The 17,020-nt window shown below is 28.4% G+C and overlaps 2 protein-coding genes and 1 long non-coding RNA gene across 4 annotated transcripts; 2 read left to right on the top strand and 1 right to left on the bottom strand.

Annotated features, from left to right (window-relative positions):
• Window positions 1–4: 4 nt before the first annotated feature.
• LOC138935339 (uncharacterized) lies at window positions 5–15,246 on the bottom strand. The gene is made up of 3 exons (XR_011447233.1): window positions 15,167–15,246; window positions 14,767–15,012; window positions 5–172 (listed from the first exon to the last, which is right to left on the bottom strand). It is a non-coding gene; the product is annotated as an uncharacterized lncRNA (long non-coding RNA).
• On the top strand, window positions 82–10,338 carry Esyt2 (extended synaptotagmin-like protein 2). Of its 2 annotated transcripts, none has more exons than XM_070299794.1 (17): window positions 82–184; window positions 2,731–3,117; window positions 3,255–3,395; window positions 3,476–3,552; window positions 3,637–3,703; window positions 3,774–3,919; window positions 4,059–4,179; window positions 4,287–4,457; window positions 6,514–6,605; window positions 7,329–7,377; window positions 7,451–7,540; window positions 7,620–7,706; window positions 7,786–7,944; window positions 8,036–8,188; window positions 8,272–8,395; window positions 8,551–8,830; window positions 8,913–10,338. In XM_070299794.1, exons 2-17 carry the CDS (start codon window positions 2,776–2,778, stop codon window positions 9,238–9,240), a joined length of 2,427 nt encoding a protein of 808 aa, XP_070155895.1. In that variant the 5' UTR covers window positions 82–184; window positions 2,731–2,775; the 3' UTR covers window positions 9,241–10,338. The 2 variants fall into 2 exon arrangements, with proteins under 2 accessions (XP_070155895.1, XP_070155896.1); XM_070299795.1 differs by lacking the exon at window positions 6,514–6,605 and adding an exon at window positions 5,026–5,111 and having other exon boundaries at window positions 8,913–10,335.
• Window positions 10,790–15,315, top strand: LOC138935338 (EF-hand domain-containing family member C2). The gene is made up of 14 exons (XM_070299802.1): window positions 10,790–10,957; window positions 11,158–11,322; window positions 11,537–11,687; window positions 11,908–12,131; window positions 12,286–12,528; window positions 12,689–12,915; window positions 12,994–13,185; window positions 13,250–13,392; window positions 13,549–13,745; window positions 14,096–14,232; window positions 14,310–14,423; window positions 14,666–14,845; window positions 14,924–15,026; window positions 15,183–15,315. Exons 1-14 carry the CDS (start codon window positions 10,901–10,903, stop codon window positions 15,312–15,314), a joined length of 2,265 nt encoding a protein of 754 aa, XP_070155903.1. The 5' UTR covers window positions 10,790–10,900; the 3' UTR covers window position 15,315.
• The last annotated feature ends 1,705 nt before the right edge of the window (window positions 15,316–17,020 follow it).

Here is a 17,020-nt window from a genome sequence, read left to right as displayed (position 1 = left end):
GACAGCAGCTATTTGCAGGCAACTTCGCGCGATCAGCTGACCATGACGTCATTCGTATTACCTCGCAGCACTTCAGGCAAGTCCGATCGCGGTTGGGCTTGGTTAGGTAGGCAGCAGTATTGGAGCGGTAATCTGTATGTTCGCACGCATGTTTGCCGTTTTGTCATCATCGCTAAAAAAAAAGGTAGAACATGAATACGCATATATGTGTTACTCGATTCTAAGTAGCGGTGTAAGCGACTTTATTGCCTCAATTATCGCAAACAAAATTGATACCGTACATCGATTATCTCATTCGTCGTGCAATTGTCTCGAATGTATTAATTATTCTTTTGCGAACGATTGAATTTTCCGAAACAAACATCTTATGATATGGGCGAGGAATGAGACATAAATTAGTGACGTATGGCTAATTTTGTATTCCATTAGATGTGATAAAAGATAAGTGCAAATAATTAGCTCTATCTGGAGGAAAGAATTTATGAAAAGGAATAAAATCAAAGATCAATTTATAATTGGTGACATGATTATGAATATAACCCGTGTAAATATATTATAATATGTGTAATAAAATTGTGTACGTGTGTATAGTTATACACGGTTTTAGTTTCATCGCTCAAAATACATTCGAGCAAATACAGTTTCGCGTTTTTGTCTGCATATATTTGCATTTTTAATACAATACAAATGTTGCATTTTCAATTGAGAAATGCAGATCAAAAAGAATGCATGAAAATTTGTTATTCTAAAATTTATATGTCAATAATATTATTCTGGAAGGGCAAATATATTCTAATAATAGAACTGACCTTAACCCATACAAGAATCATTTATGGCTTTCTCCTTTATGAGTCGAATTTTTTTTAACAGAACTTTTTAAGACTTTTTTTCAAATAATATTTATTAGATAATTGGTTTAAAACAGCAAAATTTGATTGCAAACTTGATATGATTTTATTATATTTATATTTTTTCTTATATTAAGATGGTCTATGTGAAAAGCGCGTGTATTAAATATGGAATTACATATATAGTAATTATAAAATAAATTATTTTTTTTTAGAAAATCTGCATAAATTTTGCACCTATTGTATATGTACAGAAGTTTGTAGGAGAAAAATAATTTATTATATCAACCATAACTTAAAAATCTCGTTTATAATAGATATTTCAGTATTATCGCTACAAATTCTAAATTCTTATTAAAGTATTCATTTTTGAAAACGATTGCGAAAATAAATTTCTTTCTATATTCACGTTTTCTTAAAGTTTAATCATATTTAATCATTAATGTTTCATTAGACTCTACTGATGTGTTCTCCTCGTTTATACATTCGGAATCATTCGGAATATCTGAATACACGTATAATATTAAAACAGAGCATCAGTAAACTATATGGTACATCTCACTGTGCGAGAGATTGAGCTATGTTTAGATTTCGGCTAAATACCTGTTTCACAAGAAGAGAAAACAGCAATTTCTATTTCCTTCTGTTTGGAGAATCGATTTTCGTAGCTGTTACCATTTTGCAAATGCGGATTATATTTCTACCAACAATTGCAATTACCATAAACGTTATCTTATCGTTATATGAATCATTTCGCAGCGAGAAACACGAATAATAACTGGATTGCTATAAATCAGAAAAGCGAGTTACAAGAAAATACGTTTCTCACATTAATTACACGTTTTAATAACTTTTATACATGCATGTCGCAATATAATATTACGTTAGTATGTTGCATTTTCTGATTTTATTCTATTTCATAGGCGAATCTTATTTTAATCTTCAGAGAACATATTATCTTTTGTGAAATATAATAGAAAAATATACAAGAAAGAGCTTATTTGTTTTCTACTTATAAAATTCGTATTAAAAAAAAAAATAACTCTGAAATAAAATATACATATAACAATATAATATATATAGATGGCGTAAAACATTTAATTTTAAGCGTTATAAGCACTATTGCGAAATTCTGTGTTTAATGAATTTTAATTATATCGAGACAAATATATATGGCTGTAAATAAAAATAAATATTTTGGTTTTATGGATTTTTAACTATGCAATAAAAATATAAACGTGAATCATATGCTGTAATAATAATATGTAGTTGTAATAAAAATATACTATTTTGATTACAATATATATCGAGCTTGATATTTTGTGCATATCTTGTCTTGATTGGCAAAAGGTTAGTGTGTTGGACCAGTCTGTGTTCTGTATCGTCAAAATTGTATGTTCTCTCTCTTTCTCAATGATCTTAAAGGTCACCGTGAATTGCGTTGATATAATTTAATGTGCAGATAGAGAGGTACTCTTCTAACTATGCAATAGAGCAATTTCAAAATAAGATCTACCAGTATCTAAAGCGCGATAGTAGTCTTGATAGAATTTTATTTATGTTAATGAATGTTAATTAGAATAAACGAATGCAGAACATATACGTTCTATATTTCTAATACTATATAGTGTTATTGTTTCTATGATAATTAATAATAAAATGTAATTGTATGTAATTGTTGTACGTATGTGAGTATTATTGTTTCTCAAATATAAAATATTTATTTTTGAGAAACAATATAATACTCACATACGTAGAGATAATTATTTAAGCAAAGATCGGCTTAAATATGATTCATATATGAGATGTTTTATGTATAAAATTCCACGAATGAAGATATTTCAAGCTTTATAATAAAATATTACATATTTTTTATTTATAGGAAAACTGAGATTTGATTGATAAAACCCGCTAATAATAACTGATAATGGAAGAAGAAACAGGAAACAATGCTTCTAATAAAGATTCTAAACCAATTATTTGGCCATATATGAATGTCGGCTCGCTAACTGTATCATTTCTAACTAAATTGGCAGCAGCCGGTCTCATTTGGGGATTGGGATACTTTAACTACAGCATAACTTGGTTGATTGCGCCGATCGCATTTTCCGTATGGAGGACAGAATATAAAAAAGATAACGAGCTGAGAATGCTTACAACACAAGCAAGTGCATTGGCTAAGGAAAAAGTATTGATCATGGGTCGAATAGACGAATTACCGTCATGGGTGTATTTTCCTGACTTCGATAGAGCTGAATGGCTAAACAGAGTATGCGCTACATATATTATTTGTTTTATATTAAATGTATAATCTTTTTATTTTGTTTTAAAGATAAATTTTAAACTGTTTTATCGTTTCAGAAATAAAAATCAATTCTTTTCACAGTTTATTTTCTATATTTTCAGATCTTATATAAAGTTTGGCCAAGTATGAATCATTTTGTTCGTCAACTGTGTAAACAAAATATAGAACCATCAATTGTTGAGAAACTGACTGAATATAAAATAAAAGGCTTTCAATTTGATCGTTTAGTCTTAGGTCGCATTGTAAGTTTGTTTTAACTTGCCATGTGTGTGTATGTGTATGTAGATTTTTTCTTAAAATTTACAAAAGTAATTTTTTACAGCCACCAAAAATTTATGGAATAAAAGTGTATGATAAAAATACTTCACGAAATGAAATCATTTTAGATGCAGATATTATGTATGTATCTCATTGTTTTTTTCACAATATATTCATTTTTTTTTTTTAATATTTATTTTAATATAAAATATTGTATTTTTATAGGTATGCTGGTGACTGTGATATTACCTTTTTTGTTGGAAACATTAAAGGCGGTATTAAGGATTTTCAAGTAAGCATATTAAAACTCGATTATATAGAATATTTCCTAATAATTTTTAATAAAAATTGAATATTTTCAGATACGTGGTTTGGTACGCGTTGTTATGAAACCTATGCTATCTATAATGCCGTTAATCGGAGGTGTACAGATATTCTATTTGAATAATCCTACTATCAACTTCAATTTAGTAGGAGTGGCTGATGTATTAGATTTACCTGGATTCAAGTATGATTTTTTATACAAAGTTGTATCTTTTATTCTGAAATTCTGATATCTGAAATTTAACCTGAAATTAATAATTAATTAAATAACATCGCTTGTTAATTGAACAAGATTGAAGTAAAATTCACGGTATTTCTTTCAGTGAAATTTTAAGGAAGACGATTATTGAACAAGTAGCAGCTATTGCTGTATTGCCAAACAAAATAATTATACCATTAAGTGAAGAAGTACCAATGGAATCTTTAAAGATGCCTGAACCTGAAGTAAGATTTATAATAATTTAATATTTATAGCAAAATCTTGTATATAATATTATACATCTTACTTTTAATGAAATATTTTCAAATGTTCCTTCTTTTTTTTAAATTAGGGTGTTCTGAGAATTCACGTTGTAGAAGCAAAGCATTTAATGAAGAAAGATATTGGAATGTTAGGTAAGGGCAAGTCTGATCCATATGCCATCATAAATGTTGGTGCCCAGGAATTTAGAACGAAAACCATTGACAATACTGTTAACCCAAAATGGGACTTTTGGTGTGAGGTATGTACAATTTTTTATTAGTTGAGCACAAAATATATATATTAACAATGTTTAATGCATGTGCTTCACTGCAATCTATCAATATGTATCTTTCAAAAAAATACAACACAAGGTCTTCTATGTGGTAAGAAAAAATATTTTAGCAATTTAAAAAGCGAATTTTTGTAAACATTTTTACACATTCTATTTTTCATTGCGTTCATCTATTGAGTTAAGGATACTATCGGATATATCACAATACTCTTACATTTACCTTTTTTATAAATAGAGATAAGTATCTTTTATGTGCTAAACATTCAATATATTGCTAATCTAACGTTCTAAACAGCCAACTTCTGCTTTCTTATATAATTTTCACATACACACATATAACTTTTAATCAATCACAGATATTTGTTTTAAAACGATTTCTATGACTATGTTTTTCTATTTCCTCTTATTTTTAATGGTTAGTGTCACCTGTTTCGGATTGTAGATAGAATATACATTCTAGTTTATGTTAATATAACGTTATTCTATAATCTTGGTATGTATGTGTGTATGTGATGTGCATATTATATGGGACTAGTGTGCCGTGCCTTCAGCCATCGCGCAACAACTGACTGTACTGCTGTGGGACTATGATGATACTAAGGGCGATGAAAGTCTTGGAAGGTATAGTTATACAACATTCTGTACCTTTTTTCATTATTCATTTAAAATATTTCTGCTTTCATGTCATCATACAATTAATCACATAAAAATAAATTTAAATTAACAAAAAAATTAAATTTTGTACAATATAATATATTCTCTTGTTAAGTTAATATATTTTTGTTATATAATTTTATATATAATTTATTATATATTGTACATATATAATTCATCTGAAATAATTCATTAAATTTATTGAATTTATTCTTTTTATCCATGAAAAAGCTTCTATTGCATGATCTCTCATTATGTGGGTGTGTGATAATATTTATATTGTTGGTTTGAATACTATTTTCGTGATATCTATAAATGCATGTTGGTTTCAATTTTTAATTTTTAAATTTTCTTTACTAATGCTTTACACACATAAAGTAAAATCGTCACATTATGAAATATATCATTTTGACCATCACTCATCTATTTAGCGGCATATTACAGTTATTTTTCAGATTAAAAGAAAATTATAATGTAATATATATCATATTTATAATTGAGATGGAATATGTTATGTTTATTTTTTTTGAAAATTCATATACATATTTAGCATACACTTACATAGCACAAAAATTTACATAAAAGGAAATAATAAATATAATTGAAGATATATTATAGTTGCCATTAAAAGAATCATCTTTATATTTGTTATACGTCATAATATTGATATACAGGCTATAATCAGTTCATGCAATATGCAAGAAGCTGTGGTATCTCTTTGGGATTGGGATCCAAATGTCCCCGGGGTACAATGTGATGATTTCCTTGGCAGGTAGCAATTATGATTTGTGAATGAGACAATGCTTGCATATGCACTATTAACAAAAAACTATAGATGTTAAATTAGATGTTATTGTCTGTGCATGTTGTTTAGTCGCGCGTTTTCATAGTATATAATGTATTATCTCTGTGTAAATAATAAAATAGATTTTTTTACCATCTCCCCCTATCACTGTGTTTTAAATTATTTATTTTTAACGTTGCACATTATAGCTTCTTTCAAACGCGTTACATAAACACATTTATTTTATTTTCAATTCTTTTAAGTTAACAAAACAAATATATTACAATATATTTTTTGGAGTTGTTATCAAAATTTAATTTTTTTATCGTATTACACATTCTACATCCATATAATTGCAGTGTGTTATATTGAGTATTTCTAATATAATCCATATTTTATTAACTTTTTTGTTAAAAATATAATCATAATTAAACATTTTTCCTATTTTCTTAAAAATAATCTTTTTAATAAAAAATCATCCCATGTTTATTTTAGTTTGATCTTTTTAGTTAATTAATCACAGAGTGATCACAGGTGACTTGCAATTAATAAGAATAGTAACTAAAATAGACTATGTGGTGACAGTTTATAGTGGAAGAGGGCTTGGGAGCCTACAACACGATGGTTGCCCAGCTCTTTGACAAAGACAACGCTGCTCAAGATGATCCACTTGGCAGGTATTGCTGAATGTAGCAAGTACACCGATCCTAGACCAAAGCAATATATGATGCATTTTATAAGAAATTTGTACAGAAATGTAAATTAGAATATGCGCAAATACTCTGCCATTGAGATTATTGTAAATTATGCTTGAAAGACATTTCCGCATTTTCTCCTTATTATATGAATTATTTCTATGAAATATTGCAGTATATTTAAAGTATTTTAAACATAAACATTAATCATATACCTATGATGCATGTTGTTTATTCAAAATATATACAGAAAAACTCTGGTACATGAAAATTTCAATAAACTTTCACTAAAAATAATTCTGAACTCGTGTCACCACATTATTCTCATTACATATTAAATAAACGCATTAAAACATCTATTTTATTTATATGTAATAAATTAATACTATGGAATGTTGCATGTTTTATGAATGTATATAATGTACAATGACATGCTTTTGTATTCTTATTTAAAGCCAGAATTATAAAAGTGCATTAGAAGTAATATAACTGCATTATTGCTGCATAAAAGCCTCATAAAAAATGGTATTACTGATATATATATATATTGCATTTTGTAAATTCAGTGATTGTATATCATTATCGCCAAAAGCTTTCATCTGCAAAACTGCTAATTTTGTATAACATTCTTAAAAGTTTATTAAGAGTTTGTGTATATATATAATCAAAGTTATTTAAAAATCTGTATTTCAAATTGTTTGACAGAGCTACCATTGAAATTAACCGAGTAAAGAAAAAAGGCACGATCGATACAGTGAGTATAGAATTTTTCTCATGAAAGTAATTGTTCATATTATCTTAATAATCAAATTGATCTTATTTTGTAGTGGGTCTCCTTGGAACAAGCAAAACATGGTATGGTTCATTTGCGATTAATATGGTTGCAACTTTCCAAAAATCCTACTGATTTGAAAGCTGTAAGTAGGAAAAGATACATACATATTTCTCTATGTTAATGCTTACATATACAATTTTTAATTAATAACTCTTGTGTAGGCTTTAATAGAAACTCAGGAACTTAGAGTTACGTCGATGAGCACAGCCCTTCTTATACTCTATATCGATTCTGCTAAAAATTTACCGGTATGCAAACTATAATATATATAAGAAAAAAGATCTGTTTTTAATAAAATGATTAATATCGCATTATATATATGCTTAGTGCATTCGAGGAAATAAACAACCTGATGTTTATTTGGAAGCAAGGATCGATGGGAAGAAAGAGAGAACACCTACTATACCACGTTCTTGCGATCCAGTATGGGAACAAGGATATACCTTTTTAGTCAGCAATCCTGAAACCGGCATTTTGTACATAAAGGTTTCCTATACACTTTAAAAAAAAAAATACGTGAGAGAAACACAAAATTTATTATTATTTAATAACAATTTAATAATTGTTTACATTTCAGATTATAGATGAGAAAACTACCATAACAGTCGGAGAAACGAGTTATAATCTTTCCTTGCTTTTGAAAAAAAATAATTTGGAAATAACACAACAGCCGTATGATCTGCAAATGGCTGAGGCGGATAGTAAGCTTGTATTGTCAATGTCATTAAATGTAAGTAATAGAAAACCTTTAATGTGCAGAATTTAATAATGCATTTAGATATACCAATCACACAAAACAACTTGTTTTTATAGATCTTGAAATATGAAGAGCCTGAACCCACTTCCGAAGAAGATGAAGATGATCATGACATCAATCAATTAAATAAACGAATTGAGCGTCAGGAGTCTAACATTAGTAACGTATTATTTTCTAGTGGTAAGTAGAATAGTATTAATATTGCCTGAAATTTTTTACTTTCTTAAATTAAAGAATAGAACTCAATATTTTCTATAAAAAAACGCTTTTTTTTTTAAATCCTTATATTATATGACAGATGTAATGCATATTATATTTCATATATTTTCTTACAGTACCTCTCAGCCCTCTTAAAAAACAACCTTCAAAAGAATCAGTCAATAGTCAGTCTCATAATAATGGACCTGCGCTTTTATCTGAGGAACCAGCAGTGGTAGAAGAAGAATTAATAGTCAGCACCAGCGCTCCATCCTCTTTGGCTGGAAGTCCTCAACTCATTCACAGAAATTTAAGCATGACATCCTCTCAGGGTGAAGCAAAATTAGGCAGAATACAATTGACATTACGTTACAGTGTGCAGAGACAGAAACTTATTGTTGTTGTACATAAAATTGCGTAAGTTAATCAATATCTCCTCGTCACATAATGAATTTAATCAACATTATCTTCTGTTACATATTTACATGTTACATTACAGTAATCTACCACTCCCTCAAAATGATCCACACAATATACCGGATCCATATGTGAAACTTTATCTTTTACCGGACCGACACAAAGAAACAAAACGCAAGACTGCCGTAATCAAAGACAATTGTAATCCAACATTCGATGAGCAATTTGAATATGTGGTTTCGCAGGGAGACTTAAACACGCGAACGTTAGAGGTATCTATATGCACTCAAAAGGGTTGGCTGTCGACTGGAAGCAATGTGATGGGACAACTTCATTTAAAATTAAGCGAAATCGACGTTTCAAAGAGTATTACTACTTGGCACGATTTACAACCAGAAATCAAAGACTAGAAAAAGAGGAAAAGGAAGCGAGGCTTCGAACGTTTATGTGGATGTCTGACAAAACAGCCGCTTAAATTCCCGCTGAACAATTTTTACAAACGATGAAAGTTTCAAATATTATAATTATAATATTCCATTGACTATATTATGTTGTTAAACTAACAATTTATATATGTATTAAAATAAGTAACTATACGGTGTTATATGAGACGCGAGACATCTTATAAAATAAGATAAATCTCTTATTAAATATTTGTACTTACGCCGTCCAATGGCATAGAAATGATTTGATTTACAATGTTGCTGTAACTTTCTCAAGCAAAGAGATGGATTGGCTTAGTAATATAACCTGAATTGCTATTCTGTGCTGATCTGTAAGATCAATAAAATAATGCTTACAAAACAATATGCATAAAAAAATTAAGTTTTAATAGATTTTATAATTTTACATGTGTTAAATTTTGCATGTATTCTTTTTTTAGAAATGTATTTGAAATAATCGACCATTGAATGTTTAATTAAATACTCGATTTGGCAATGTGTGTTATATTCGTGAATCTCAAATAATATGATTGATATTATTCATATTCTGCGAGAATACAATTGTATAATTGTAATTGTAAGCACGATTAACTGAAATGCCCTTAAGAAATATTGAAAATTTCTCCATTCTAGAAATTTTTCCATTTTTTGATATTAATACACTTACTGTCTTCTGTTTTGTGCTTGAATTAATGATTATGACACAAAATGCACAACATTATACATAGATGTAGAATGATCTGTCAATTATTTATTATATATTATGATTGATTTGTATGATAAATATTGTAAAAATTAATCATGGAAGTTATTTTATTGCAATTGTATTCTCTTTTTTTTATTCTGTTTCAATACTGCTTTGTTATTAAGAAAATGGAGTAATGTCTTTACTAATTACGATATTTACTAATAAGTGCGATTACATAGGTGATTATATTAATAACTATATATATGCTTTTAAGATACATCTTATCAAAGCATTAACATAGTTTAAATAATTTTAATACAGCATAATTCTTGAAAAATTGAATTATATACGCTTTATATTTGTATCACAGAAAGATTTTGCTATATATATGTATATATATATATATCTAAAAATATCTATGTATAAATATATTCTGTGACGCATTAGTGTCACAAATTGTTGAAAATAATAAATATTATATGCTTTATTATTATTATTCATTACATATATGCGCGCTTTGTAACTATATATATATATTTCTATTATTTATATATATTTCTATTATTCTTTCTATTATTATAAACACTTATCGCAAAATTATTTGCATTTATATAAAATATATGTTGTAATTAAAATAAAAATGTTATTTCTATGTTGGCAATTAAAGAGACATATATCTTTCTATTTCTCCATTCTCCTTAATAAATTACAAGAGAGAGAGAGAAATCTCACGCTCTCTTTTTACACATATTACTGTATAGATCTAACGATCACCAAGGAAACTCAATGACATAATGTATATAAATATAGTACTTCTTGTCGGTGATATTCTCGCTGCATAAAGAAGCTTTTATATAAATAGTGTATACTTTCTCTGCTACCATTTGTAATTAATTTAATATGATAATTTAACGGTGAATTGATAGAATTTTTATCAGTATGCATCGAGCACCGCGGATATTACCTTGCCTTCCAGGATTTAGCTTTGACAAGAACGTAAGTGCTTTTATATTTATAATACAGTTATAACGTATGTAATTAACCAAATACCACATTATAATATTATTAATCGTAAAGAGAAATATAATAAAATGTAGTTCTTTAATATAAAATATAAGTGCAATATAAAAATATCGAAATATATAGAAAGAAAAAATTTTATATATATCATAAATATATATGCATATTTTGTACAGCTTGGTAGAACTAGATTTCACAAAAGACAATATTTTGACAAAATACATGATGGTGTATATTATTTATCCGAGAAGGCAGATACAAGCGTTTACAGTCGTTATTCATCCATTTATCCCCGAGGAGAGATGCCAGAAATTCCATCATGGCTCGAATATGATGGCCAAGTACGAGTATATATGATTGACAATAAAAGTATCTCATTGAAATAGAATTTTACCTTTTAAATAAATAAATTCTCTTTTAAAAGTGTGTGTGCATGTGTGTATATGTAATCATCAAATCATTATTTTAGTGAAAAAATTAAATTTTCAAAATTTTTTTTACTTAAAAATTGTATATTGATTTTAATTAACAACGTTATTTTGATTACGTTTTTAGAGACTCACGTTCAAAGCATTTTTTCAAGAAACTGTGCAAGAGAAGTGGAAAACGGCCTTTCACGTTCGCGTGGTGAATATCAGTTTTTTTCTAGAAGATGGTACGATAAAGATCGTAGAGCCGTCTGTGGATAACAGCGGTCTTGAGCAAGGTTCAACGGTGCATCTCATTTTTATAATTTTTCTCTATCGCTATTTTGTCAGCAGCATTATTATTTTATTTATATTTAATTCTTATTTTTATACGATGTATATTCTTGTTTTTTATTATATCCAATGCAAACAATGTGATGAAAAAATCAAAATAGAAATAAACATTTGTAATTATTATAAATGTATATTACAATTGTTGTAACAATTTTTTATGCGAAGGGATTCTGGTTAGACGGCAAAGAATACCAATTTCCGATCAAGTGAAATACAGATATTACGACATACTTGATTTAAATATCGGCAAGGAACCAGAAATATACGGACGAGTGTACAAAATTGTGGATTGCGATAAATTTACAAGACATTTTCTTAATCGTATGGGAATATCAGTGCCCGATCCTATTGATATACCAAAGGATCCGTATTCTGAAGTTCGAAAAGTCGTAAGTACAGAATTTTTATAGCACACGCTTAAAAAATAAAATAATATTTTAACACGAGATTAGTTTATTTTTTAATGTTTTTACTTATTTTGTTATTATATTAAGGCTGTATTAATTTAATTGTACTAAATTTATGTTATATTTTTATACGCAGGAAGTATTTCCAAAAAAGCCTAATCGCATGGTGGACACTCTTGGCAATTTTTTAAAATACGATAGACAGGTACTCCGATTTTACGGATATTGGGATGATACCGAGAGTTTGCATGGCATCGTCCACGATCTCGTACTACATTATTATCTTTCTGATAATACAATGGAAATCAAAGAAAATGTACCGCCAAATGCTGGCCAAGATTCGGGTCCCATGTTCGTTAAAAGAATGAAAATACCGAAAGTATGACAAATATCAACAATTTTAACGCAAAAGAATCAAACATGTGCATTAATATAAATTTTTATGTTATACTAAATGCTATGTTATTATAAAATCACAGATTTGTTTCAATAATTGTCAAAACATTATAAATTTTCTTAAATTTCTAAATTGATTTTAGTTTTATACTGGATTGCAACCGATTGGCGCAGAAGATCGTTTCACGATTTTAAATGTCTTAGGCGAAGATACAAGACAGGGCTATTACATGGTGGATTCTCTTAATACTGGAAAAATTTCTGCCGATTATTACAAAGATAATGAATTGAGTATCGGATCGGTGATCAACGTCTTTGGTAGAAAAATTGTTATCACGAACATGGACGCTTTTACAAAGGAGTATTACCGGTAAGATGACCAGAATTTCTTAAAAAATTCTATCCTCGTCAAAAACCGATTTGTGCATATTTTTTAAATAATCTGTAGGACAAAATATGGTTTGGATGATTTCACGCCTTTGACAGAACCTCAAAAAGATGATGAATTATACCAGACGATAGAAAGATATATACCACCGTACAATGGTTTTGGATCTTACGAAGATTCTCTTGGTAACTGTTTTACGACGATGCCAAAACCACCCAAGGCAGACTTCGTTAAGTTTTTGTATCATGACAAGTAAGTAAAAAGCAAAATATGCTTTGAAAATGTTTTTTTTATTTAATTCTATTTATTATTTTAGGCAGGGCTTTAATAGTCACGTCTTGAGATTTCGAGCGAAAATGATATCGAAAATCCCAGCTAACGAAGATAGACAATTCATTGTAAGAGTATTTCTCATGGACGATACAATATCTATTTTTGAATTAGGCAAACGAAATTCAGGTATATTTAAAAAGCTTGAAAAATTTTAATATTATATATATATATATATATATATATATATATATATATATATATATAAAAGAAATAATATATATAAAATAAGATCGGAATAAAATATATTAAAGCTAATATATAAATGTAAAAAAATTAAATTAGGTTTTCTGAGATCCTTATTTCAAAAACGAATGCCAATAATGTTGCCTGATCAAGACATTTTCACGAGCAAGAAACCGGAGTGCTATAAACCACAAGATTTTTACATAGGAGCGCGTATAAACTTAAACGACTTTCATTTCGAGATTACGTCTGCGGATATTTATGCCCTCCGTTACATGGAGTTACATTGCGACAAGGTTTGTGAAGATATGAAAATTCATATTTTAACGTACTAATAATAAAGAGATAGACGATATCTACAATTAAGAATAAAGATATTTACAATTCGTAAAAATACTTGAAAAATCTTAACATATATATAAAGATTTACCCTAAATATATTTCAAAATAACGTTGAAAAAAGAGGAAAAACTAATTTTTTAATCTTTATAATTAAATAGAATTATAATTATCAAGTTGATATATTTATAGCATAAATTTTATTTAAACTATTTTTTATTCTTAGATTGTATTTAAAATTCTGTTTAATTCTATTTTATTCTATTCTATTGTAAATGAAATAAAAGAAATGATCTCTTTATTGCAGTTTCCCAAAGCAAACAAGAAATTGATAATGGAAAAACTTCGAGAGACTTTACAACCAGTTTACAAAGAATTCATTCAAACATATGTTCCTAAAGATACGAAAGATGATAATCGGATATTAGAATATGAAAAGCTTAAGTACGTATATAAAATAATTTTATATATTCTTATCTGCGCGCGTGATTTTATTCATTTTTCATGATTAAATTTTTTAGAGAAGCATTGCGTCGGTATATGGGGGATAAAATAACAGAACATGAAATAATCACGATTGCTCGATACTATTCGCCTCACGAGAAGCTCGAGCATAAATCCAGAGAGTATGTGAGGTACGTGTGAATCTCATTTCAATGAAATTTCCTCTAGGACTTATCAAAATTGCCATTATTCTTCTAAACAATAATTGCTAAGAGTTAAAATACAAAGAATAATTTTTTCATTATCGGACGATTTTTTTATAGTAAGTATATTTCAAAATTAAAAGATAAAGTTAAGAAAATTATTACATTTAATAATTAAAAAATTATTTGTAATAATAAAATCGATGATTATATATTGATCGCATCTTTAGACAATTATTACATACGGAACTACATCGATTTCTATGGCATGATCTCGATCGCTTAAAAGAAGATTTACATCATTGGGATAGAGACAAAACGGGATTCTTACCTCGAGAATTCTTATATACGGTTTTGCGCGGCTGCAAGATTCCCATCGATGTAGAGTTATTAAATTCCATGCTGGATCAGTGAGTTCCTTTTTTTAAACGAATTTCTAATTTAACCGATCGTATTTAACAATTATAATACATTACTATTCTTATAAGTTTACACAAAGCCGAAGACGATAAAATCGATTATAACGACTTGCTGCAATTCATGAACGCGAAGATCGATCCTTTACCACCTGCTGCACCTGTGAACGTAAAGGTACATTAGTGATCTGGCATACATGCATGTGTGATCCATTATCTTAATTTTTTAAATCTTTTATTTGTATTGATAGATTATCTTTTTCTAACAAATGAAATTTAATGGGGGAAAAAAAAAAGAAAAGAAATGACGCATACTATTTATTATTTGCAGACAGCACTTTGGTGGGCATCCGAGAAAGAGCCGGATTGCGGGGAAGGAATAAACTGGTGTGAATTTGTCAAGGATCTGAACATAAAGGCAGAAGAGAACGCGACAGAGAACGACGAAGATATAGAAACGTAACTCGTACAGTCGACATTGAAAAAAATTATGGATTATAATATTTTATTACCATAATAATAATCCTATAACATAGAAATGTTTTTCTACGAATCTCTCTCGTGATTGGACATATTTTATGTCCAACACGATCAAATGCATCCGATAGCCAATAGAATTTGCTTTTCAGAAGTCTCTAGAAGACTTAATCTTTTTTACACGTTGGCACGTCTGTCTGACACGCCTGGAGTTTGCCGCTCTATTCTGATACTTCGAATATTGCAATACGCTGAGGCCTTGATAGCTTTTTGGATAGATATAGATTGTGCAATTCAGTGTAACAGCGTACGTATTTCTCATAATTGTTATTGTTTAAAAGTGAAATCTGTTTACGATAAATTTTCGAAAATATTTCGTAAAGTGTTCTAATCTGAACAAGTCGCAATTTTGTATCGTAAAACCTTCGACAGCGTCTCGACGATTTCCGATATCGGTAACGTTCTTTTTGTATGCGTGAAATCGATCAAAATCATTAATTATTTTGAGCTCTTCTCTCGCCGAAATGCATTAAAAACATAATGAGAGAGCGCATCAGGATCATCGCCAGGTATGTACAATGTTATTGTTTTATGATTATTGTGTATCGATTATGTTTTATATTAAGGATATTTTTGAAAGCAGTGTAATTTCGGTAAATTTAATTTCCAACGCTTCGCGAAAAAGGACCTTATATCAAACGTCACGTTTTATTTATTTACGAATATGAAGAATCGTGCGATATTAAAATATCTCGGCGAGTTTATATCGGTATAAATAAAAATTAATATTTGTGAAATATTGATTAATACAAAATTATTAATTTATTTGCAATACAATATTTGGATCGTATTCCATCAGGATTGGGAAGAAGTTACTTGTAACGTCGTTACCGTTACAGTTACTTCTTTTCGGTAACGATCGTTACTTTTTTCTATTTGTAACGGTAACGGTAACGCCGTTACATTTTTACAGTAACGAATTAGCCGTTACTTTTATCGTTACTTTTTGGTTCTTTGTTATCTTATATCTATTCAATAGATAGATGTATTTTTTGAAAAATATTTTGTAGCCTTCTATCATAGATTGCGTTCCGATAGTCACTGCCAATACTGAAAATCCATAGTAACGTAAATTATAGATTTTACAATACTGGCATTGAATATTGGAATACACTCTTAATAATATCAATATTTAAAAATATTGTTTTTGATAAAAATTTTCGACAAAATTGAAATTTGTAAATTACAATTTAAATTCCTATAAAGATAAGTGTATTAAAAAGTAAAGATATTAACGTAAATAATTAGAATCATTAAATCAATTTAATATAAGAAACGCTTCCTATATAGAGACTATAATTTGAAGTTTTTAATTGTAACATAGATTATTACATTTAATATTGATTATTAAATAATTTTATAATCTATTAGCTTTTTTTGGCATTACGAAAAACAAAAATATAACGAAAAAGTAACGAATCGTTACTTTTTCCAAGTAACGGTAACGGTAACCCGTTACTTTTATAGAGTAACGTTTCCAACCCTGCTTTCCATATATTAATAAAAAATTTAGAATTTTGATAAATATATAAAATATACATTTATATCGGCTTTAGCTGGAAATTCAATGTGGTTCCAGCACTTACCTCACTTTGGAGAGACGGATTGTTTAATAAATAGAGCAGCTGCCTG

The sequence above is a fragment of the Polyergus mexicanus genome, unplaced genomic scaffold (assembly GCF_030449975.1).
Source record: "Polyergus mexicanus isolate NDT 795.1 unplaced genomic scaffold, iyPolMexi1.0 SCAF_8, whole genome shotgun sequence".
In the NCBI taxonomy this organism is placed as follows: Eukaryota; Metazoa; Arthropoda; class Insecta; order Hymenoptera; family Formicidae; genus Polyergus; species Polyergus mexicanus.
This window is presented reverse-complemented; position numbering and strand designations above follow the sequence as displayed.

Coding starts and splice junctions, on each gene's coding strand:
- Esyt2 (XM_070299794.1), top strand. CDS start 2,776: ATGGAAGAAGAAACAGGAAACAATGCTTCTAATAAAGATTCTAAACCA. Junction 3,704..3,773: donor GCGGTATTAAGGATTTTCAA/GTAAGCATATTA, acceptor GAATATTTTCAG/ATACGTGGTTTGGTACGCGT. Junction 7,541..7,619: donor ATCCTACTGATTTGAAAGCT/GTAAGTAGGAAA, acceptor ACTCTTGTGTAG/GCTTTAATAGAAACTCAGGA.
- LOC138935338 (XM_070299802.1), top strand. CDS start 10,901: ATGCATCGAGCACCGCGGATATTACCTTGCCTTCCAGGATTTAGCTTT. Junction 12,529..12,688: donor AAAGAATGAAAATACCGAAA/GTATGACAAATA, acceptor AATTGATTTTAG/TTTTATACTGGATTGCAACC. Junction 12,916..12,993: donor TTTACAAAGGAGTATTACCG/GTAAGATGACCA, acceptor AATAATCTGTAG/GACAAAATATGGTTTGGATG.